Source organism: Rhyacophila brunnea, unplaced genomic scaffold, assembly GCF_057557595.1.
Source record: "Rhyacophila brunnea isolate RB1 unplaced genomic scaffold, BYU_Rbru_1.0 scaffold_7, whole genome shotgun sequence".
NCBI classification, from domain to species: domain Eukaryota; kingdom Metazoa; phylum Arthropoda; class Insecta; order Trichoptera; family Rhyacophilidae; genus Rhyacophila; species Rhyacophila brunnea.
This window is the reverse complement of record NW_028233339.1, coordinates 6,408,319-6,435,588: the sequence shown is the minus strand read 5'-3', so window position 1 is coordinate 6,435,588 and position 27,270 is coordinate 6,408,319. Positions and strand designations below refer to the sequence as shown.

The following is a 27,270-nucleotide window of genomic DNA, read 5'->3' as shown; positions in this document are numbered from 1 at the left end:
TAGATCTAAGCAAAAAATCATTCCGATTCAAGCAGAAAAGTATACTAATTATTATGAGAGGTTATAAAGGAATAATTCTAAGTTAAACAGAATTAAATACAACATTTACAATGTCTCTTTATTTATACAAAAATTGCATATTCGAATCAATCGGTTTCATGTCAAATATACGTATTATATTTCATGAAATTAATTTGATATAAAATAATAACAAGATAAAAATAACTTTTTATATACAACGTTTTTAAATTTTCTGTTGAATCATATAAACTTGACTTGACTAGCTTAAACGATCAAAATAATTGTATTTGATATAAATAATACAGACATGTCATTTTGACATTCATATTGATTTCCATAGTAACGCACGTATATATTAATAATTTTATTGCAAGGACCCCAGATCCCTAGCAACCAATAATAGTGGATTGGATTACGGATTTCTTCCTAAATAACTTTTCATACAAAACATAATAAACTGAAAATTAATTCAATTCTGCTTAAAGGTGGCTAAAAGTATTAAAAGAATGCATTGGCATCGTGTTCTGATATATTCTAAAAGTTTCAAATGTCTAACTAGTCGGAAAGTTACTTAAAAATTGATTGCAAGATTTGTACTGGACAAACAACCACCGGACAAACAAGAATACGAGCTAACAAAAACGTTGTAATAACGCGTTCGTCATGGAGAATTTCACAGTAATGTTTTACATTTATTAGATTCAATAATACGTTGATTTGATAGGTACATCTTGATACTTACGACCACATACTTTTGAATAGTACATAATTTTATATAAATATATACGAAATGTTTGTATTTTTAATTTACTTACCTATTTATTTTCTTCTATCTTTCTCTTGTATTCCATTGGTTTTTACTGCGTATGACATGAATTTAATGTCAATACTATATGATCATAAACGGCGAACTGCATAATCTAAAAATTGTAACTGAAAATTTTGTCACTCGTCCACGGTGGGCGCCAATTTAAATTATAAATATTTATATTGTATAAATAAATGTAAAATTATTATTTCAGAGAGGAAAAAATATCTTTAAATAATAGTTTTTTTACAAAGACGTATTGGTACTGTTCAGTTATCAGGAATACAGCGGAAACACACATTTTGAAAAAACCCGATAAACTGGATTATTTGTTAGGTTAACCTAACCTAAACTAACTCAAACTAACAAATAATCCAGTATATCGGATATTTCAAAATGTGTTTTGCGCTGTATTCCTGATAACCGAACAGTACCGACGTATTATATTATTTAAGTCTTGATATTTATTTATTTAAGAAAAGGAAACTATGTGGACATAATTAATCTAAATTCTAGACGTTCACAACGTATATTCATAATTGGTATACTGTGGAAAAAGTACTAAAAATAAACAAAACATTTATTATGTACCACAATAAAAACTAATATTATTATTAATTCATAAAAAAATTGAAACACTTGCATCATGATTGTAGTAGCTTTAATGTACTGATTTTAAACAATCGCTATTCAAATAACTTGATGAAATAATTTGATTTTTTTTATTGTAGATAATTTTATGGATAGAGCCCATTATGTTTAACGTTGATTATTGTAATTCTCCACGCATACGCAGAAACTATTGTAAATTAATAAATGGCGAACGTCTCTTTTTGCGACAAGATTCAATCATGTTTCACATGACGTAGGTGGATTCAAAAGAAATATTCATAGCGGAGAACTTCTGCGGTCACAAAAAACATTCACCCACAAGAAAGTGAGCAAATTTATCGATGCGTTCGTAGAAAGTTAGAGATGATTGGATTTAATGAGCATTTACGAACAGCCGTATAATTTTTCGATTATTTATAGCTTGTCCTTACCTTTAATGGATACAAACATGACTGTCGATTATACAATGGCTTTTTTGGGCATGAAATATTTATTATTCATCGTCTATTAAAAAATCGATAATTTTTGATAAATCGATTTCCAAAAATATTATTTTATAAATTATTGTCTTTACTACAAGAAAAATTTAAATCATATAACTTTCACACAATAATGTAAAATAACATAATTTGTACGATAAAATATATTAAGAGAATTGTTTGAAATGACCTAAGAACGGTGGTCATCGTAAAACATACCTAATGAGATGTAATCCAATGTAGCAAAATTTACCAATTAAGGTAAATGAATACTTTTTAATTACACATGAAATAAAACAAGTATGATATAATATTCAAGTTGTTATTTAAAATTGTATATAATATTGGTGACCATCTTTTTACAACGTTTTTATTAGCTGGTATTCTTGTTTTTCCGGTGGTTGTTTGTCCAGTACAAATCTTGCAATCGATTTTTAACTAACTTTCCGAATAGCTAGACATTTGAAACTTTTAGAATATATCAGAACACGGTGCCAATGCATTCTTTTAATACTTTTAGCCATCTTTAAGCAGAATTGAATTCATTTTCAGTTAATTCTGTTTTGTATGGAAAGTTATTTCAGAAAAATCCGTTCTAAATAAAAGACTATTATCGGTTGCTAAGGGGGTGATCCTAGCAACTAAATTATTAATATGTACATGCGTTACTATGGAAATCAAAACGAAATGTCAAAATGACATTTCAGTATTCCATATTTGTTTGTTTGTTTGTTTTTTATTTACTTCATATCAAGTTTGAACATATTGAGCATATTAATTTAACAGAAAATTTAAAAACTTTGTACATAAAAAGTTCTTTTTACCTTGTACCTAATTATTTAATTTTAAATTAAAGTCATAACTATACAAACCTTTCTTCTTATATGACGTCAGGAAATATCTCAATTTTAATTTTAATCTAGTTATGTATGAAAAGAATATTACATTCTCAATATTTATTTGTCGAATACAAAATAATGACATCACAATTTCAGTAAGTCTTTCTAGTTTTCAATCTAGTAAATAAGTCCTACAGTTTTATTTTGAATTTTCTGAGAATGATACTGACTAAAAGCAAATTAAAATTGAAATGAAAACGTTTTGAAATGGTGAAATAATCCGTTGAAAGTGGAATACCAAATAAATGACCACAAATAAAAGAGGACGTGGGAATCTCTTTGTATGCACAGTATCAATTTCTCAATATGCGGTATTTTTCAATTGACAAGTTATAAGAAGATAAAAAAATATTAAGATTTTTATACAATTACTTGTACCTACAAATTTAAAAAAAAATCACATTGCATTTTGGTTTTAATCTCATATCCCTAGATTAATTTTATTTTTTAAATTTAATTTTTATAATTCTTAATCTTGATAATTTTGATATTTTTCTTTCCTCACAACTGGCAATTCTTGCAATAAATACAAGCTGTTGCCAAATACACAATATTGCTCTATGAATCTATGAGTGATGTTACATACTGTAGTTATATTATTATTACCTAGTTTATGTATCAGTATTAATAAATTCACATGTAAGACTAATATAATAATAATTATGATATGAATATTGTGTTAATGTTCGAGAAACTTTATTTATTATTAAATTATCTGTTGTCGATGTGATGGAGCCACCGCCCATTAATTCCGACTGTTATTACGTATTAAATGTAAGTATTCTATATTCCGCATAGGCATACCGCGCCATCTGGCTTCTACATTTCCTACGGTGAAAGGGTCACAAGGTCTAACACTGCATTTGGTGATTGATGAATGCTGATAGTCATAATAATGTCGCAAGCAACACTAGTCTTGGGATTATCGTTATTTCTTTATTACAATAATAATTCATTGTTCAATGATGTGAGAGTCATATAAATATTTTAAAGCATATTGATATTACATTATCAACTATAATAATTATTTTTTTAAATTAAAAATAGTCTGATATTAATCTTTGAAACATTGTGCTAAGCTAAACGTATAACTTGAAAAAGATAAAATCGTTTGACAACTGTCCGGATGTTAGACTGAGCGGTTTCTCGACAAACGCAATAAGTTAAGTTCTATAGAAGTACGTAGCAATGCAACGCATGGGAACGAGAGACATTAAATCAGCCATGAGCCGACTGAAGGTGTATCTAGGCTGATGATGATAATGATGGTACTAAATTATATGTCAATATCAGTGATAATGTAAATAGTTTTAAGTAGGCAATTAATACACGTACATAATGTATTTAAAAAAAAATCGGTGTGTGTAATTATGTACGCGCGTTAGAAGTTATAAACTTCTTTGGCGTAAAAAAACAAAAACAAAACTTGTGATAACCTACATTCTTCTACCAGCTCTGGTGTGGTGATTTAGAATCAGGTTCACGAAATAAATAAAAGTGTTTCTTTGGTTCATCGAACTATCAAATTTATTTGTTTTTCTTATTGGTAGATGGAGTGCCGCTGGTTTAAAATTATCTTGTTGCTTCATTCCGTAATTATTGATTAGGAAAGTTAACAGAAACAAATTTGAATCCGCCTAACATAACGATAAATATTTCAAAGTATTACGCAACCCTAATGCAACATAAATTATAAAAAATATGTGTTACATCAAGGCCGGTCACACGCCAAAAATACACACTGATCTGTTTTCCCAAAAGCGCCAAAAAAAGTACTTATAACTTTAAAAAGATTAAATTTATATTTCTGAGCTTGTTTAAAGTTATGTATATATCTTAGTGATTTTAGTATTATGTGCACTATCATAGTATATGCACTAACAGTTTTGAAACTTGAAGACTGTAAAAAGAATAGTTTTTTCTCCAAAGAGTCAACATGTGAAGTGAGAACAAAAAATACCATCATAACTAACATAGCGTTATTGTGTTGACACAGTTTGTGAGTGAAAATCTTAAACGACAGAAGAACGACTCAACGTTTAATTGTTGACCTCTGTCGTAAAACCCGCGTGCATGATGGCAAGTAGATTCCTTACCAGAAAACGAGATTAAAACTCTCCAACATGTTTAAACGTCACTTCACGACATCAAAACCGAAATTTCAATTCCACGAAACCATAAAAGCTTAATAGGAATTTATTTACTAAATTAAATTTTGTATCATTAAGGTACTATCAAACTAATGTAGATGTACATTAGTTTTTAAAAGTCGCACAAAAAAAAAATAATTACAAGATAAAAATAACTTTTTGTATTCAACTATACTTTGAGCCATCTTTAAGTAGAATTGAATTCATTTTCAGTTAATTCTGTTTTGTATGAAAAGTTATTTCGACACCATTATTAGTTGCTAGGGGTCTGGGGTCCTAGCAACTAAATTATTAATATATACGTGCGTTACTATGGTAATCAATATGACATGTCAAGTACAACTTTTTTTGATCGTTTAAGCTAGTCAAGTCAAGTTTATATGGTTCAACAGAAAATTTAAAAACGTTGCATATAAAAATTTCTTTTTATCTTGTAATTATTTTATTGTAAATTTTATTGTTATTGTTTGTATAACAGTCATATTATGTGAATGCCTAGATGAGCTGCTCAGAAAAAGAACATGGTGATTTACTTGTGCAAATTCTACAAGATAATAATATCTCGTAGGTACTTTCCTAGTAATTAAACTTGGAGGAATTAAAGTCATACTGGCAATTTATAAATATTTGTAAAATATCATAATTATCATATATATTATTAATTTCATATATTTCAAACCCATTCAATATACAAGATATTAAATAAAAAAGTCATTTGTTTAAAAATATATGAACGTATATATCAATAATTGTGACGTGATTTTCAATTTGATAATGCTGTAAATAAATTTAATTCAACTAAAGTCATTCCTCAAAAAACGCCTTTTATCATGCTTTTTAGATTAGTGTTATTTTTGTGTTCCAAGATTTTTTTTGAAATATTTTATTTTTTGGTCACTCTTATCTCCATTCGTTAATAAACAAAATTATGAATTCAAAGAACGGCAACACCTGACAAATATTATGAAGCATCATATAACTATTATCATTTTAGAGTGTGTTTACATTACTTTGGTTTTTATGATTTATACGAGAAATATTAAAAAAAATTATATCAGTTAAATCATAAATCAAAGACCTAATTTTATTGCTGATGTGTTTATTCAATAATAAATAATAAAAAAAACACGAAATGCAAATATTTCAAATCATAGACAGTGATGATGTATTTCATTAAAATAAAATTTGTGACCATAGTGTTATGCGACAATGACAAAGCTCACAAATTTATTACATTATAAATATTATGGTTTAGTCATATTTATTGAAACAATATAAATATTAGTTATACTCCTACATTTTTTCAACAATTATATATTTATTAGTATAGATAATATGATTAACATAAACACAATAAAAATTGCAAAGCAACATAAAATTAACAAGACTGTAAAATTAATATACTTATATATAAAATATATCCTACAATATTTTGAATATGATAAATATGTTATTAAGTATAAAACATTCATGACTAATTTTTGGAGCGTACCTACTTACATTAATAGCTAGAAATTTTGTCTCACAAGCAAGGTCAATTTTCATTTCAGTGCACAAGTTTCTAACAGTTATGTTATGGTATAAACACACGGTATCATGATTTTTCTGAGTAAACGGTGAAATGAAAAATAAATGTTTGAACTGTGTGAAGTATACGTGAGTGTATTCCTCTATGCTTACATAAACTTTTGAAAATATGCAGCAACTTGAAATTGTAAATATTGGAATAACTCGTCGCGCCATAAGGAAAACAAATATTATAGCTTTAACCTTTCATATCAAGGAGAAGATATTATATTGTTTATCATTATTTTATTATCACTAGTCAGCAGTATTGGCATTTTTATTTTATTGTATTTATATACCTAACTACCTAGAATAGTTCTAGACCTGGAAACAGGTCAAACGATCACTAGTCGACTGGCATGATCAAGACTTAGTGGTTAGATGGCGTCAATAAGGACATTAGGGCGTCAGGTGTAGACACACAGACAATCAAGCGTAGGCTGGGGGAACACTACAATATTCCGTGAAGCACAGATTATTATAGGCTTACGTATTGGATAACGAGGACCGTCTGATTAAGGAAAGTTATGTTAGCCATCGGCGATGGCGATGATGATGAGATATTAAATTTATCAACTTAGTATAGTTAACTATAATAATTACATTTATAACTATATTATTATAACTATATTTAGATGATGGCACAACTGTATATACTAATGAATTGACAAAATAAGAAAAAAAGTGTTAATCAATAATAAAGGCATGCTGATATTATATTCCGTTGTGTTCTGTGAATAATTACGATTGAAGTCTATAATATTATGAACGGATCATTTCATGATAACATGTCTCACAAAATGATCATTCCTCTAACAATCCAACCATTATGAGGTACAAAACTTAGCAATGCTTAAAAAATAATAGCAGGAAATCGTGTAAGTATGTACAATAATTAAATCCATTAAAATGTATGCAACTTTGTTTATTGATAACAGTTTCACCATCCTATTGACACATTTTTATATCACAAGCAACCGATGGCATCATATTATTTAGATCTATTTCGGTATTCATTCAAAACTGAGAATACATATTATAATAATGCCAAACTGTTGAGAAGGCGTACAATGACACATGTTTTATTGTAACAGTTGTTTAAACAGAAACTGAATTCCGGTAAATGTCTTTTAAATTTTTTGAATATTGATACGCTTACGAATCATAATTGTACCGTGTAACATATTTGATATTCTTCTGTAAAATAATCCATCATATATTTTTTAAAATGTTTATAATGTATTACTGTAAACTATGTAGGTATATTTTCATATAAATTACATAAACATATTATATATTATATGTATCTAATGATTTATTATCGTTACCTTAATAAATGTAGAATCATTCAATTTCAATTAATAATTCAATTAGGTAGGTATTGTAGAGTTTCCTTAAAAGTTGAATATGTGTTTATTATATCTACTTTTATAAATATATTTGAAAAAAACAAACAAAAAATACGTAAATTCTAATGGATTCAAGCTCTGTACTATTCCATTTAAGTCGATTTTTGCGACCCGGGTTTCGCCTTTCGGCATCTTCAGGCGCCGTGTACACTCACCAAAGGTAAACACACACTTTGGTGAGTGTACACGGCGCCTGAAGATGCCGAAAGGCGAAACCCGGGTCGCAAAAAACGACTTAAATGGAATAGTACAGAGCTTGAATCCATTAGAATTCAAATTCACATTCCATCAAGTACCTTCAGTCGATAGTATTAACATTAAAAAATACGTAAGTAAATCGTTGTTTTAACATTTGATCAGTTACTATTTACAAACTATATTTGTTATTGTTCTCAAATATTAAATAATCAAAAATAAAACAATGGAATTGTAATATGCAGTCGTAAAATATAGAAGATATGATGCTGAGCTCTACGGGCTGTACGAAGATTGCAGCGCAGTTCAATTAATTAAAATTGGGAGACTGCAATGGCTAGGTCATGTGCACCGTATGAATGACAATGAACCGGCAAAGAGAGTGATGTCCGGCAATCCAATCGGGCGTAGAAGAAGAGGCAGGCCGAAGATTCGCTGGTTGGATGGAGCTGCCGATGACTGCCGTGTTCTATGGGTACCAAATTGGAAAGCGGTCACACTGGATAGGGACAGGTGGAGGGAGCTATTGGAGGAGGCCAAGACCTACACCGGGTTGTCGCGCCCCTGATGATAATGAGTCGTAAAATATATTAAGATATTTTAACGGTTACCCGATAGGCAAATAATCAGGAGCAAATTTTTGTTACTGTCAGATATCAGTTATAATATGTCTTCATATCATCACTGACAATTCATTGTGAATCTATACCTACTCTAACATACTATAATAATTCCAAATAGTTTTTTTCTTTAATACTTTGGACGCGGAAGACGCACACGGCGCGTAATGACCAGGCGGCCAATCGATGTAATTAACGTGCATTTTAAAGGGGGCAATTAAAATTTCATTATGTACTCAGCAGCGAATGCGTTAATATAAACTAAAATCTTAAAATAAATCATTGAGGTATCTATGTAATAAGTTGGTGTGCTGATATAATGTCAACATCGTAATAGATTCTTGAGTTTCCACTCCTATACTTCTTCCTTCTTTCCTCGACGTTTTGAGCTCATTACAGAGGCCCATTATCAGGAAATTATGTCGAAAAAAAATTAACGAAAGAAGGAAGAAGTACAAGCGATGGAAACTCAAGAATCTATTACGATAAAAAACAACTGTGAAAATCTCAAATATTATATATTATCGACACATTAAATCAGTGATCCCAACAAGCAGTGGCGGCTCGACCACTTTCTAGGTGGTGGGGTTTAGCCATTAATTATTAAATATAAGTACCTACCTATCTACCTACTTTCTCATATTATACATTATGTACCAAACTACTTATAATAAATAATATGATATTATTAACGAGGTAATGAGTAATTTTTCAGAATAAATAATATGATTATCTGAGTCTTATATTACATTAATTATTGATAAAAACTATTATAGGCTTACCATTATAAGTTTTGAACAACGACACAGCGATCGTTTTTATTCACCTAGGGGTTATTTGATTCGCTCCCCAGTATGCGTATACTAACGCTAATGCCTTCACATCCTTCGCAGAACAAGATTTGTATTGCAGCGACGGTATGGGCCTGAGTGACCCCAGTCATCGAAAAATGGACGCCATAGCTTTCTTAATTTATACATAGGTGTCACCGTAAAATAGGGAGGATTTAATTTAATTATTTATTTTAATACCGCGTAATCATAATTATGTTATTAAATAATTTACAATCATTGCTTTATATATTAAATTTGTATAATAACAATAAATATCTATATAAAATTGCGACGGATTAGATGGGTAAATTAAGTAGGTTTATTATGACAATAATAAAACTATCGGACGTGTATTTTTGAAATGATAACGATGTGGGGATGGTCCTTACGAACCCTTAAGGTAGAGCCGCCCCTGCCAACAAGTATCTTTTTTGTAATACTATTTCTAAGATTCAATAATATATTAATAATTACGATAATTCTACATATATAAGTATATGCGGCTCCCAAAAAGATTTTCGTATGTATTTAATTTGGCCACCGTGAAAAGAACGGTTGCTAAGCAATGCTTTGTGCTATCAGGTTTCTAGTAGGTATTTAAATATTGGAACGTACCTAAGTATATATTCCAAGAATATAAATTTAACATTTAACTTATCAGTTGCATAATAATAGTACCTATATGAAGATGAATAATTTCTGCATCAAAACCTAAATGCTAAGTGAACGCATTCGATGGAACAGGTTTCGTGTAGGTTTGTTGTGTTACCGTGCGTTGATGTTTTAGCGTTCGGGATTTTATGCTACGGACAAACTTTTAAAACCTACCTATTCAAAATCAAGCGAGAATAGCCGATTACTTACATAATATTATACAAGGAAACACTTGCCCACCGTATTCTTTTTATTTATTATTGTTTAATTTTTCTGTAATATATTTACGGCAATGCTTGTTATACAAGAAATCATTACAAGATAAAAAGAACTTTTAATATACAACGTTTTCAAATTTTCTGTTGAATCATATAAACTTGACATGACTAGCTTAAACGATCAAAAAAAAATTGTACTTGATAGAAATACTGAATAAATATAGAATACGGAAATGTCATTTTGACATTTCATATTATTTACATAGTAACGCACGTATATATTAATAATTTTGTTGCTAGGACCCCCCTTAGCAACCAACAATAGTGTTTTACTTTTAACGGATATCTTCCGAAATAACTTTTCATACAAAACAGAATTAACTGAAAATGAATTCCATTCTACTTAAAGATGGCGAAAAGTATTAAAAGAACGCATTGGCATCGTGTTCTGATATATTCTAAAAGTTTCAAATGTCTAGCTAGTCGGGAAGTTAGTTAAAAATCTATTGCAAGATTTGCACTGGATAAACAACCACCGGACAAATAAGAATAAGACCTAATAAAAACGTTGTAAAAATAGGAAGTACACGCGGTGAAAACGCAAAAATATATTGCTATAACAAACATCCGTGAAAGTCTCAAACATTATAGATATGTATTTCATTCCAAATTTTTAAAAGTATTAACTGATTAGGTATGTAAAAAATAGATAACTCAGGTGCTACACCTAGGTAGGTACAATGAGTGAATAGGTAAACAAAAAAAATATTGTATATTTTATAAAACGAAATTCATCGGTCACAGACATTATTATAAGTAGTTTTAGTAGTTATTCGCTTTGAACAGTTTGACAATCATATAATGCAAATATTAAGTTGTTTATGTAAAAATAGTTCAAAGATGCTCCCTTTCGTATCGAATCCGTCATTTATAATTGACAAAGTCCATCAGGCGGACAGAAAAACATGGACATTTGATAGGTAAGCGTTATGTATGATTTTTTTTATACGAAACAGGTTAATCCAACAAAGTTGAGAGTATGATCTCGATTGACGGGTACATACGTTCGTTTAAATCAGGTTTGTAAAGCGTTTCATACTAGAATTATGTGGATAGTTAAATGTGATGTAACGGCTTGAATTATGATATCAATTCGTTTTGTCCACATCAGGAATAATTTTATACCCAAAGAAATGTGTCTAAATAATAAAGTGACATTCTTCATACATGTTGCGGTTGAATTTAAATACTATATTATAATATCGAGGCTTTACTGACAGAAAGCATTAACTCATTAAAACAAGTTCTAAGATAATCGCAAAAAGGACTTTAATTTTTTTTTCAAACCGTTCTCCCATGTAGATTTTTTTATGATTTAAAAACATTTTTCTACATTATAAAGACTAACCTTTATGGCAAACACAATATACGACATGTTACAAGTCCTGTATTTTGTATACGCAGAACGCATTAGGTCATTATCATGCTTTCTATCAGAATAAAAAAATAACAATATGATTTAATAATGTTTCTATTTTCTCACCATTATATCGTATACCTTTGTGCGTTTTACCAGGACGTAGAGCGTAAAATTGTATACATTTTGGCATTTAAAACAGAAAAACAGCAAAAACTGAAATAATGCGTTGTCAGTATACCTCGATATTTTATAATAATTTTATAGTATTTTAAAGTGAGTATATCGTAATACAGAGTGTAATAGAACATTGCATCTAAAATTCAATCAAAAATACTTCTTGATGTAGACATCAGTGGCAAAGGGTGGAGGTAGGCTGTTAAAATTCGATATAAATAATGCACTCTAAACATTATTAGTCATACTTATTAGTTTTCATTGAACTAAAAATACAATTTACAAATTGTGGCGGTTAGTTTTTTTAAATTTATTTAAACCCTGTCTAAACCAAACCATAATAGTTAAAGTATGCTATAGGCGATCCGACAAAAATAGTGCACACTTTTTTAGTCATACTTATTTGTTTTCGTTGAATTAAGAATACGTATTACAGAGGGTGTTAGTTTTTTTAAAATTCATTAAGCGCAGTCTAAATCAAACCATAATCGATGAAAAATATTCGTCTACCTATAAAATAACTAAAATATGTATGGTAAAAAGGCATAATTTTGGATGTTTTATAGATAAACTTATATTCTTTGACTATTATCTACTATGTCTTGGATTACGCAGGGTTTAATTGAATTTAAAAAAATAACAAACACTATATATACATTGTAGTTTTAGTTCAATGAAAAAAAACACATTTGCCTGAAAAAGTTTAGTGTGCACTATGTCAGATCTTAACAGCCTACCTCCACCCTTCGCCACTGGTAGGAATAATAATATATTATGATACTTTGATACTATGGTATTTTCTTTTATATAATATTATGATCAATGGTAACCCTTAACGTATTTTTTTTATTGTCTAGTAGTTGTAGATCTTGGTCACCGAGAAAAATGGTTTAACAGATTATAGAATAACTAGTTACGATACTCTGGATTTAAACACAGCATGTGAATTTGAACTAGTGGCCCGTGACTACCTAAACAAATATTTTACTATTCGACCATGATGGGCACCATAACCATAATATGCGTATAAAAGGGGAAAAAACTGGTTCGTCGCAATTATTAAATTTTAGTTTCAGAGAGTGACTTAATACAGTATCAATATTTCTTGTTGTAAAAATATACAATGAGATTTATTATTTCTACTGTTATTATTAACAAAAAGATTATTTAATTGAATTATTATGGTACTGTTAAAGTAGATCGTAATGGTTGAGTCTATCAACATCATGTTTATGGATAAATGTCACAGATAATCTTTTAAATTAATACATGTGTTTTGACCAAGAGCTTGCCGCAGTCCCTTGAGTTATTAATATTTATATTCTTTGTAAATAACCTGAAAAAATATTTTTTTTTCGACCATGTCCGATCCTAATAGGATCATATGGGCCTCCACAGAGTAGAGGTTTGTATTAACAGATTTTGTTTTTTACGAGAAATGGATGTCAGCCACTTGCTCAACCTATTGGGTCCATACCCTGACTCACACACAAATTGAAAAACAATGTGTGTACTTACCAGACCCAGGATTCAAACCTGGGACCCACGGCGTGATAGTCCTACGCTTAAGCCGCGCGGCCACCGTGGTAAAAAATATTTATCCATTGTATATGTTTATATGACCAGTTAGGACCAGAAAAATAGTGTTTTACATTGGATTAAAATGATCTACTTATTTGTTTAGCGTTACGGTCTGGAATAGATCTTAAACATCTCAAGCAGACACCTCAAATATGGTCGGCCTTTCAGTTTGCTTATAGTATAATTTGACGACTTTCAGCCCTGGCACATTTTTCTTCATACTACCAAATTACTAAATACATGTTCTTTTCGCATAATATTAATATCTATTATTCTCTACTCCACTAAACGTGAGGCGCTTCGTCAGCATTTTATAATTCACACGTAATATGTGGCTGACTAATCTCAGTCGATGGGTTTTCAAAAAATATTTTACAGAGCTCATGAGACTAGATGCCATCCTTGCAAGTGAGGATAACGATATACCACAATAAAACGATATATTAACCTGCTACCAAATGACGACATTTGATGTATTGGCTGGATAAAATTTAAAAAAACTATTGCATGTACAACAGTATCTTCTTCCTAAACATAAAAAAAAGTTTAATTTATTATTTGGAATTACTAAAAGTATACGTACAATATTACATACGTGGGCAAAGTTACTGTGGGTGCAAAGTCAAAATTCTCACATAAGTCCTTCCTCTAGCACCCACTAGCAGTCGTACTTTTATGGAAAAGGAAACAATTTGGTTTGTCTTATCTTAAGGTGCTTGTCATACATAGATCCTTGTGAAATATTGTGGTGTATTTTTTAATTATGTTATCATATTGTGATTTAATGTTCTATTTGAGCGTAGTTATACGCATAGCAGCCAAGCCACACAAACCTCAAACAGAGATAGAAGCACTTTTATGTAAAGTGTGTTTCTTTAAATCCACAAAGCGTCTGTATACTGTTTATACCTTAGAACGCATTTATATGACATTTTTGTATGACAGCAGCTTGGTTGCTTTATGCAAATTGAAAATGTCATATTCTGCGATTTGCAAAATCTTTAAAACGCATTTATATGAGATTTTTGTATGACAGCAGCTTGGCTGATTTGTGCAGAACGTAAAACAAACGTGTGAGATTATGGAAATTACAATAACTCATATTTTTTCAAAATTATGGCTTGGCTGCTTTGTGTATAACGACGCTCATTTAATCTATTATTAAAATTCCTACATGACATGTGAGAAAAATTAAAAAAAAAACGTTTCTTTTAAATTAGGGTTTAATTGAAGATTTTATTATGATTCCTTTATTATAAATCATTGTATATTGTGGTAGGCATAATGAGCATAATTATGTAACGTCAAGTAAAATTTATTAGATAATATACCTATAAGTTTTTTTGAAGCTTTCTAATACGAGTATTTCTAATTTTAATTTATATTTGAAAATTTAACATGGTGTAACTGGTGTATAGTTTTGATTACTCTTCAATATTATATTTCCATTATTATCCATAAAATATCAATTTCACTTACAATGATTTAAAATTGGACTAACAAAATATTTTTGAAACTGAATATAATAAAATTCTGCAAAAAAAAAATTTTTAAAAGAAATCTTTATGGTGGATAATAATTCTGTCAATTAAAAAAATACTATAATAGAATTCCCATGTCTTAATATTAATTTAATATGTCCAATCTAGATAAAAAAAAAATTATAAAGAATATAGACCTCATTTTAATTAAATCAGTACATACAACGTTTATATTAATATGCAGATATCAAATATATTTTTATTTAATTTAATGCTTATTATTGTTATGATTTTTTTTAAATCAAGTCTCTATTTAAAAGAGTTGTAATTTAAGATAATCTAAAAATAATATTTGTTAAAAAATATATTTTTTTAATATTCACTTCAGTTGATAACAATACTGTACGTAATAATAAAATATAAAATTATATCCGAGTATTTTCTTCATTGTTTAGCCGAGACTTGTAAATTGGGTATATTATTCTCAAAATACCCAGCAAAAACATGTGGCCTTCTGATTTTTTATTCATTCAATCAAACCAATTTTGTCTCTACTAGCACGTAACTAGCTTAATAATATTTATAGAGACAGCATTCATTATACCCATTCCAGTTTCCGTTTAAGCCATTCTTATCAGATCGAAAACGCTTTAAAATGTCGAGGTCTGCTACATTACACCGAATTTAAAGCATTGATACGCATTGCAATACTCAATAATACATTAAATATTTTATCAAGTAGCCTTCTATAATCTTAATCATACATAGATAATTCTCATAGACAATGGTGTAATTCAAATGACATGCTTATTAAATAATAATAATGTTAAATGTCGGAAGTATTTTAAATTATGTTATAGAAACGTAATATATATTATCAATCACGGAAGTTATTCCGCTTCGTCTACAACTGTACAATGTTCTACCCTTAAGCCGAATTAAAATACCCTACATTTAAAAATTTCAGCGCCAAATTGTACGAATAGGTATGTAAATTCATTATTATTAAAGATCGTAGAATACTGAGATAACTTCACGAAAGGTCAATCATTCTGTTGGCACTTTTCTTTGTATCCTATAGTATAGTGTATGTAGCCTATAGTATTGCTAAATTTAAAGAGCCATCAATAAATTGTCTGATAGTTAGTCTGGTGTAAGCGTCGGATTATAGCGTCGTGGGTCATAGGTTCAAATCCTGGGTCTGGCAAGTACACATATTGTTTTTCAATGTGTGTATGAGTCAGAGTATGGACCTAATAAGTTGAGCAAGTATCTCGTAAAAAACAAAAATCTGTTAATACAAACCTCCACGCCGTGGAGGCCCATATGATCTTATTAGATCGGATATGGTTGAAAGTTTGAGCTCTCATGATGTGGGATTCTACCCTAGGAATGCAATTGATGTGATCTCTAACATATTGTATTCGGTATCAATTTTCTTGTGTTCCTCTGAAATCCTTTTCTATGATTCCATCACTGTTTGTTTAATTTATTACTGTATTTATCAACAAACTACTGTCAAATTGTCAATGTTTTCAGAATGCCCAGTCACCAGTGTGACCACAACACAAGTTTTATTTACTTTTTCTATTCCTGACCCATGATAATTCAAGATGTCATAGTCTTAAACTGGCTAAAATTTTGAATCCTAATTTAAGAGCATAACAACTCAAAATATCATAGTCTTTAAATATTAAGCAATACTATTTATACAAATTAGAAACTTTTCTTTTTGTCCTGTATTTCCATAGAATTCATTTAGACTTGTGATAGTCTTTGACCAGATAAATAATGATATTTTCAACCTTTTTGCATTATTAACTCAAAATGACAATTTTTTGACTTGTAATAGTTTAAAACTAGGGGTACGATATACTCACTACTATAACGAAGTATTTCTACAACACAAAAAATAGGTATTTAAAATTGTAACCAGCATTAACGTTTATGGTTAGCAGGCATGCATAAAAACTTTGCCAGTGCCGCATGTGAAAACAAAATCTAATTTTCACGATACTAATATTCAATTATTATATAATTCTCTTTACTTCCTTTATTTTCCGCATCTAAGCAGTTCACTACCTGCCTACTCATACGAAACGTCACTTTATATACGTTGATCTTTAAGATGACAACGAATTCGTGAATGCTATACTCCTGTCCTATCATTATATAGGTGAGATATTGTAATTTATAGTTTTAATACTACGCGGATGTTTTTAATAATTAGTTTGAGGACGCAAACGATACGTATTTACTATCACAGTAACATCTCAAAAGTGCCAACTTTCACGAAGTAAATGGTACGAATATCCACTAAAATATTCATGGCTGAAGAAAAAAAATCATCTGAATCACCCTGAAAATTAATTTAATTTATTTACATTCAACATTCTCGGTCGACACTCGTAGTAATAAAAAAATGATGTTTATATAGTAAATTTTATTACATAATTAGTAGCTACTTTCATAAAAATATATTATTCAAATGTATTTATTACCTACTGAAATAGGTGGAAGTACGTTCATTATCTTCAATCGATAACTTTCAAATATATTATGTTTATAGACATTAATATGCAAAGAGTATTATTACAATACTAATACGCTACTGGCGTGTAATCTTAAATCAATATTAAAGGTGTTACTAAAAATATCCATTGCATTTTCTTACGGATGCCAAAACTTGATCAATTTCCACAAATCGAAATGTTTTATGTAAGTGAGCACTACAAAAATGGACCGACCACCTACGACAGATCTCTCAATTAGTATCTTATTTATCAGAATTGTAATAAGATTAATTGAGGCGTCCAATTCTAAAAAGCGATAAGTCCACATTTGGTCAAAATCGAGAAAAAAATACGCACATATGTATTGATCTATAAATTCCAAAACGCGACATAACCCTACGAAAAAAAATATTTTAAGTCTTGATTTATTACAAAAAGCGCCAAGTCCGTGTTTCATAATATTTAAAGCTTGGTTGATTTCGCGCGTGTTTAAGTCAACCAATAAGGGGACGTTCAATATTGAAAAGGGCGTCTCCCATGCTGTAGCATCTGGTAAACTCATGACAGTCCCACGGAAATATGTGCCTTATGCGGAATAATATAAAAAGTGAGGTACAAGTAGCGCTACGTCCAATTTTATTTTGCCTATATTTATTATATTTAAGAGTTTATCGGCTGAAACAAATTGCCATTTGGTTCTAATTTCGACATAGAATACAACAGAAAAAATAATCTCACGTTAAAACAAATACTTAATTGAAGCTTGAAACATAAAAACGTTGTTTCCCGAAAATATTGAATTGTGGACTTGTCGCTTTTTGTAATTAGACGTCTCAATTGAAAGTATCTTTTCACTATTTTATTTTAATTTTAATCGTTTTCAATTATTTTATCAACATGAACTGATAGATACTTCATATTGATTTTGATATTATAGCGTTCATTAAAATACGTTACTCTTAAAACTTCATTGGGGTCGTGAGGCCGCTCTCACCGCCAAAATTCTGTATAAAATGGCGCAAGCAAGAGGAGATGAGGTAGCTCTCCTCACTCGCTCTATCTTTTAACATTGAGCTACAGACTACTCGTCACGGAGTCTAATTATTTATTAAACTTTAGCAGGTCATTGGTGATCGAATTTTATTCAAGTTTATTGCTTGGAGCTACTGTAAGAAACCAAAGTAGGATATTCAGTAAATAAAGCAGTATGTAAATTCGGTTCCATGACAAAACAGAACAGTGAAAAACAGAACATGACAAAACAGAACAGCGACAAAATAGAACAACGATAAATATAACTATGACCTTTCAGGAAAAATGTAAATTTAATATTGAAATTGTCATATCTCTAATATGTTGATAGATTTTTAATAGCACAGATTTTCAATACGCTATAATAAATCAAATTATATACCTAATTTCTGCATTCTTAATCGCTAGAATGCCTCAAATAAACGGGACTTTGCCGGCAAGCTTAGGATATCTCATCTTAATCAATATAATATGTTCAAAATGATTGGGTGACTAGTTACAATGAAATAATGGCCTAACCTAACCTAACATAACATTGCCTAAATAGATTCCACAAAAATCAATGTTTCATTTTTCCCCTGGCTATTCTGTTCTGTTTTGTCCGGTCACCCTAAATTCTAATGGATTTAAGTTCTGTACTATTCCATTTGATTCGTTTTTATCCATTATTATTAAGAATAAGCTAAGAATAATATTATTAGCATTTTTCAGTAAATATAGTGTAGTTTTTAAACTGATATTAAATACTGGATGAATTCATTATCGTTGATGAGATATTATAATCTAAACTAAAATATTGTTACTGGAGACGAACTATTTGTACATATATGGCCGATAGCATCATCATCTCTGTGAACCTCGGCCACGGGCCATCAGATCGCACCGAGAGATGAGTCGCTCATATAATCATAAATATATTGTATATAATACAATGACGCCGTAGTAGGTATGTAGGCAGTACTTTTTACTCCCAGCGATCAGTTTCTTATAAAGTTAACACTACAAAAACCAAAGTGGCAACATGGTAATTAATACAAATTTTTTGATCGCAGAAAAAAACAGCTGCAATGGTTATGAAAAAATATTACATGTAATAAATAAATTGAAACATCTTAAGAAGATTCGGTTAAGTAATTTAATTCATATAGCAATTCAGAGAAAAAACCGAAGTAGTAAGTAGATATGTTGTTTTTTGAAATAAAGTTCTAAGAACTTTTTTTAAAGGAACAAAAAGTATTTAGTCTATTGATTAATAAAACACTAATACTATCATTCCATTTTTTATAATATTCTAAATACACACCTAATTTTAAATAATAATTATATTATATAACGATCAATTTGATTATTATATTATCATCTGCAGGGCTATTTTAAATGGTTAACATTATTGCTTCAAAATAACACAGATATCACTCGAACTAGGGAATCCAATCCCGAGCCAAAATTCTGATCCCGGGATTTTGGGATTGCAATTTGACAATCCCGGGATTGGCATTTTTTTTCATTGTTTATTTAATTTTTTTATATTTACAAATAACATTGATAAAATCGATCAAAAATAAATCTAGTATAATCTATTCTATTTAAGACATTTATTGTTAACATTGTATACGTTCAATCTTGGAAATATACAAGTTTAATGGAGTAAATAATATTGTAATATAAATAATAATTTGAATTTAATATGAGATTGCTGTTTCTGATGGTAAAGACATAAAGAATGGATTAGCGAGATTTAAAATAGTAAAGTAAATAATCATGGCGTACTTATGGCTTTTCCGCTTCATAAATCTAATTAGTGAGCGAAATATGAAACTGCCGTAAAAGGTATGATATCATGGTGGAATTACTTTGATAAAAGTGCGAAGCATTGTTTTTTTCCAATCTTTTTCAAACATTTTTAATAATTTATGTGAAAAAATAAAATGAATCGGCTACCTACACACGGGTATAAATCAAACTTCATTCAAAGTCAGTTTATTTCTAATGTAGTTATTTTTTATTAAAAGTATTTTTTCTGTTATATTTTTGCTTTTATTTTATTTTCCATAAAAATTGATAAAAAAATTAATCCCGAAATCCCGGGATTATGTTTATCAATCCCGGGATTCATAGGTATCGAAAATAGCTCGGGATCCCTAACTTGAACCAATTTCATAAACAAGGCAGTTGTCTACTTTAATTGTTAGCACTGTTAGGACTGTTAGCAGGTCTAACTTGATTCTTACTGCATCCCATTAGAATCTCTAATTTTAAGATTCTTATAATATGCATTTGGAATCAAGTAAGACGTGTTAACTGTGTTACACAACGATATTTTTGACAGCTTCCAGTTAACACGGTCATGTGTGGCCGTATTAAAAAATATCACGCCTGACAACTAACTTCCCGGAATGATTAGCTGCCTAAATACGAAATATTTATAATTTTTATCAATTTTTTTTTATTGATTTTCTCCCTTGGTCATCTTTGTAGAGACTAAAAAATGACTACAAATGTGAAATATTGCAGAATTGTATTGTTGAATAAAAAAAAAATCTATATGTCTACAGTTGATAATAAATTTGGACATTAATCATATTAAGCGACTTGCGTATGAGGAATATTATAGGATTCCTATCTCTATGCGTTTTGGGAGTGTCTCCCAAAAATGGGAAAAGCTTCCAAACGTAATCAGACATTCGTTTCAATCAGCCTCGTTGACACTGGGATTATATAAACTTGAAACTTGAAAGAGTGAACGGCATATTATCCCAATGCTAGCAAAAAGGCATATCTTTCCTAGATTGAATAAGAATAAATAAAGAAAAAATAAACACTTTAAGATATAATTTAGGTATTCTGCAGAATTCCACTTTACAACGAATAATAAATTTTATAAAATAAGTTATTAGTATATAGCTTTTCTATTGTAAGCCATTATTAAGATAAACTAACCACTAGTTATCTTAATAATATTGTAGTCGATTTTTGATAATGGTTTAAATTATTTATTTTGTGGAATTCAATATTCTTAATTTAAATTATTTAGATGATTTTATAGTGGTTGCTCCAGGAATACTAGCGGCACGTCTTTGAAAGATTATAAGTACACCGTGGTGTCTTAATTACTAGTGCAGAAAAGATGTGGCCGGTATTAGTGAGAAATGTGAGTTTATTGCTGTTTTAAGAATGATCAAAGGCCAAACCAACTAATTCCAACTGGAATCAGACAAGATTCACCACAGTGTGCGTCAATTTACTGGAAAATACAGTCCCGTGCGCCTTGTCCTTAAAATGTATTCTAACGAATGGCGGTATTTGATTTAAGACTATTTTGACGGTTGACAATAATACTAAACAATATAATGAAATAAGTAACAGGTGTTCTCGTTTTAAAAACAAAACTTTGTTGTTAATTCTTCATTATCGTATCAATTTGTAACCAACGATTCAATTACTAAAAAAAATGTATTATGTCAAACGATATATTTTTTAGAAGTTATACTTCTTTTGGCGCGTTTTGGAAATCAGATCAGAGTGTATTTTTGGCATGTGTATAATTATTATTTTTTCACACGAAAAAACGCACTCGATTGGATTTGAACCACCGATTGTTCGGTTATCAGCCGAAAGCACTACCTTTACGCCGTGACGATTATACAGTATAATATTATAGTTTAGAATTTTTCCGTTGCCTAGGCAGCGAATTTATTATTGTCGGCCATTTGCAATTCCTTACGTAAACAAATGATTAAACGTCAGAGTGACAGTTCGTACTTTAAAAATAAAAACAACGAGAAACCATTAAATAATTCAGTAATATAAGTTAAAATGTATAGAAATAAACCAACGGCGTTCCAATAAGCGGTCCCTTTTCTTGAATGTGTAATTTAACAAGATAATTAAGAGCTAGTCAAAGAATCTAGTTTGTCACAAGTTTTGGGACGCCAAAGTATAACTTCTAACGCGCGTACATAAGCACAAACACCGATGTTTTAAATAACTTTTTTAACTGTCTTGCAGTTTACATTGTCCATCGTTGATTCGTTGATTATACGTCTTCACAAATTGATTAAAAATTCATGTCACGATACTTCCAGGATTTTTAACAATTATTCAACTTCGGTGTCCGTAGTTTGTATTCAGTGCCGAAGCCGTTCGGACTTTAATATATTAAATTCCCAAAGAATGCTTCGTCATATTGCCTGCCTGCCATTAAAAGCATCTGTAGTTATCCATCTCACGGTGACACGGAGTTGTGATCTCAATGTTTGATGACGCCTTATCTAATAATCACAATAAGGTTCATCACTGCAAATACTAAATACTCTTTTTCAGACAGTCTAAAAACGCGGGTCTTCGTTCTTGGGCAATGACTCATCTAGAAATATAATTATTTAAGAAATATATATATTCCTTTCTATCTTGTTTACAATAAGGAACAATCAAAAGTTAATTAAACTGTATGGATAGACCCTCAGGCGAACCCACTTTCAATATTAAAATTCGCCTTTCAATATTGGCAGTGCATTGACCATTACAAATAGTTCAAATAAAAAGAAATGTATTTTGGTACTTACTATTTTATACAGATATTTAAAATATCATGATCTGTTAAATATATGTGTACAATTTATTATTGTGACGTGTTTTTATATTAATAGAGTTTGTCATAAATATGAAAATGGTTTTTCTATTTTATGTTGCTTAAAGTTATAATATGATATCGTCTCTGTTCTGGCAGAACAAACTAACTGGAGAATACTAGTTTTGAGTAATTTGGCTTTGAAGTAGTTAAAATGTTTGAAATGGTCTATCATGTGAGTTTATTATCGCCTCTGCGAAGGTTTGGTCCTTTACATTTAGCCCGCCCACCTATAAAAAGAGAATTTATTTCAATATATTTATAAGGGGAATTTACTTTATAAAATAATCATAAAAAGGATGACATTAAAATAAAGACTGTTTATTTATTAATTTATTAAGAAGGTTTCCAGACGGTGAAGTTTGAAATAATGAACATTTTGGTATAACTAACTCAATATGTCATTTTTTCGAATTAGTGTCTTCTGCCAGAACAGTGACGATATACGAGTACTTAAAACGGTTTTATAATTAAATCGCGTTAAATTAAAAATAACTATTAATTTTATAATCGAGCTAAAAGAAGGTGCACACTAAATTATCAAAACGTCTTAATTTAGTTGAACTAATTTAATTGAACTGTAAAGCTGGCTTTTTTCTGTTAATGTGTTTAATGTATGAACCTTATAATTTATTTTAAATTAAAATATATTCTATAAAAATTAAAAGATAGATACACCTAAACTATGAAGTATATCAGGTATAAAACTTAGGTACCTAGTAAGAAAAATATTTTCGTCAATATGTAAAAAACAACGAATGTCATTTGAAGTCATATTTTATCAAAAAATAGTAAAGTAAAACTTTGTAAATGATTATATTGTTGATTCAATATTAAAATTATATAAAAAATATTGTGGGTAGAGAAATATCCAACATATGTAAGTATTCGACATTGTCCTCAGTCAATAAATGCTAAAGGTCAACCCGTCCCCCCACTCCAATAATATGATTATATACGATCTTGGAAATCATTTAAATGCAAGTACACTACCTAAAATATTGTCAATCGTTTGGCGACTTTGATATCGGTACGACCTTAACAACTATTGTACAATTTATTTACAGTGAATTTAGGTTATTTTCATTGCGGCTGTTTACATGTTTTGTATGCAGTGGATTTATTTACTTTGCTTTTGATTCTAGCGATTATTTATCAATCTCTGGATTAAGTACGCGAATTGGCTCGGTTCATAAAGTGTTATCGTCCATCAAAGCCGGCCAGCGCGGCCCGCTCCAAAACACATTCACAAACGGTAACACAATCACTTTTCCTTAGACGGCGTATTGCAGTATCCGTTTAGATTGGACTTTCAAAGTCGAATCTAACAAGAAAACACCCGGTAATTAATATCATAATTTCGTTTCACTCTCACAATAATCCAATGTTTTCATCAATTCACTTTATACTTCTAATCATAACAAAAACACTGTCACGTTATAAAATTGAGATATTCACAGTAAGCACCAAATGCGAATCAAATATATAAGTATGTATAGTATTCAATTAATTATTAGAGGGTGATTCGCTCTACTGATTGAAATACTTCATCCCTGGATAGTATAAATGTATACAGCACTTATGTTGCCTATAGCTTCGCAACCACTGCTGTTTGTACCGTTAAGGGTGGATGATTTTGGGACGGAAAGGGGCCGTTGATTACATCAGGGTGACAGGTGTTTAGTAAAGGTATCATTCAAGAGGATTGCAAACTTACCCGTCGCCATGGCCGCTCAACGCCACAGCTGTTGTATTCCCCCGACTATCCACAATTCACTCACGGAAACTTGTTGCTCTCACAATGTCTTCACACAGACTAGAGACGGTGGTAAGACAGCGGCGGGTCTACCCCCCTCGTTCCTCTGTCCCTCTTGCCGTGGGCGGAGGTTCTGGTGAGCTGGGCTGAGGCGGAAGGGTGGTTGAGGGGCGCTATTTTATTCTGACATAACGCAGCGCAAGTTTTATTACGGACGTTTTGTTAAATCGAGAAAGGTTTATGGATCGCTAGCTGCATGCTCTGGAAGGCTTTTCGCGGTTATCACTACATACCTATTGTTTCATAGAAAAATACCAAATGGTTATTTTGTGCTATCAGTCTACTAAGAAAGTCGCAGAACAAATGATCATTTTGTTTTCAATATTTATACCCACAAAAACAAAAAACAAAATAAATCTACTGAAAATTAAAATAGCTAGAGCAAATATTTAAATTCTAATTGGCTTCTTATTAGTCTTAAATATTATATAATATCTAACTATGAAAACTACAATAAAATTTGTATCTTTAATCATACATAATTGAGGCATTAGTATTATAGTAAACGACTCTTATTATAAGTAAATATTATGAATAACACAATATGATAATACGTATATTGAAACAATCTAAGGAAAAATATGTAATAATATAATGAACACAGCCAACTACATAATATATATAAAAAAAAGTGTAATAAAAAATAATATACTACAATATAATTGACAACAACCCCATTTTATTAATTTATAAAATGATGTTCACCTAATATATGAATACTTGAATCGATTCTGTTGAACACATTTGATAGGTTATTAGTCTTAATAGAATAAAATATAACTGATTTCTTAGACAGTTTATACTAAAAGACAACAAATCATTCGTCCCAGTCACGCATATTAACATTACACGTCATATTTTTTATGCGACTGGAATGAAACCATTAAAATTATATTGCAGAATCTTATTAAAAAGGACAATATAATTTTAATATCAATAATTAAAATTTTAATAGCACTTCACTAAAAACTGTCGAGCAGTTTGGCAAACTAGACGCCTTTAAGTCTGACTTTATTCAGGAATATTATTGATTATTTAATTATTTATTACAAGGTTTTTCTTAGGTAGTATTCTTATTTGTCCGATGGTTGTTTGTCCGGTACAAATCTTACAATTGATTTTTAACTAACTTCCCGACTAGCTAGACATTTAAAGTTTTTAGAATATATCAGAACACGATGCCAATGCATTTTTTAAATACTTTTAGCCATCTTTAAGTAGAATTGAATTCATTTGTAGTTAATTGTATGAAAAGTTATTTCGGAAGAAATCCGTAATCCAATCTACTATTATTGGTTGCTAAGTAGGTGGTCCTAGCAACTAAAATTTTAATATATACGTCCGTTACTATGAAAATCAAAATGACATTTCAGTATTCTATATTTGTTTGTTTGTTTGTTTTTTATTTACTTCATATCAAGTACAAGTTTGAGCATATTGAGCATAATAATTCAACAGAAAATTTAAAAACGTTGTAAGTATATAAAAAGTTCTTTTTATCTTATAATTGTAATTTCGATACCATTATTGGTTGCTAGGGTGTCCTAGCAACTAAATTATTATATATAATATATACGTGCATTACCATGGAAATCAATATGAAATGACATTTCATTACTCAGTATTTCTATCAAGTACAATTTTTTTTGATCGTTTAAGCTAGTCAAGTCAAGTTTATATTTTATTTATTTATTTTATTTTATTTTATTTGGGAAACCTCACAGTCGACATTGAAAGTACATATTACAACTTTTTACATAATATACAAGGACCAATAATGGGTTTCCACATTTATTATTACATTTATATTAAACTAAAACAAAGTGAGATAGAAGAAACAACTTTAAAATAAGTATATAATATAAGGTATGTGTTTACGTGCGTGTGTATATGGGTGAGAGTGCGTGGGAGTAGGCTTTGGTATTTATTGCGGTAGTGTGAAGTTAGTTTTGTATGTTTTTTCGCAAATTGTTTTTGTGAATGTGTCAAATGTTAGGTGTAAAATGTCTGTATCGCTGAAAAAATTATTGTACGTAGTCGTTATTCTAACGAATACAGCATTACTAGCGTAGTTAGTGTTGTATATGATTCAACAGAAAATTTAAAAACGTTATACATAAAAAGTTCTTTTTATCTTGTTATTATTTTTATACAGAACA

The 27,270-nt window shown here is 29.8% G+C and overlaps 1 protein-coding gene across 1 annotated transcript in view; it reads right to left on the bottom strand.

Annotated features, from left to right (window-relative positions):
* dpy (fibrillin-like protein dumpy) overlaps positions 1–25,113 on the bottom strand; it is a 373,870-nt gene extending 348,757 nt beyond the window's left edge. Inside the window, exon 1 of the mRNA XM_085957936.1 lies at positions 25,013–25,113. Coding sequence (XP_085814062.1) covers positions 25,013–25,022 — 10 coding nt within the window. The 5' untranslated portion in view covers positions 25,023–25,113. The remainder of the gene's footprint in view (positions 1–25,012) is intronic.
* Between the last annotated feature and the right edge of the window lie 2,157 nt (positions 25,114–27,270).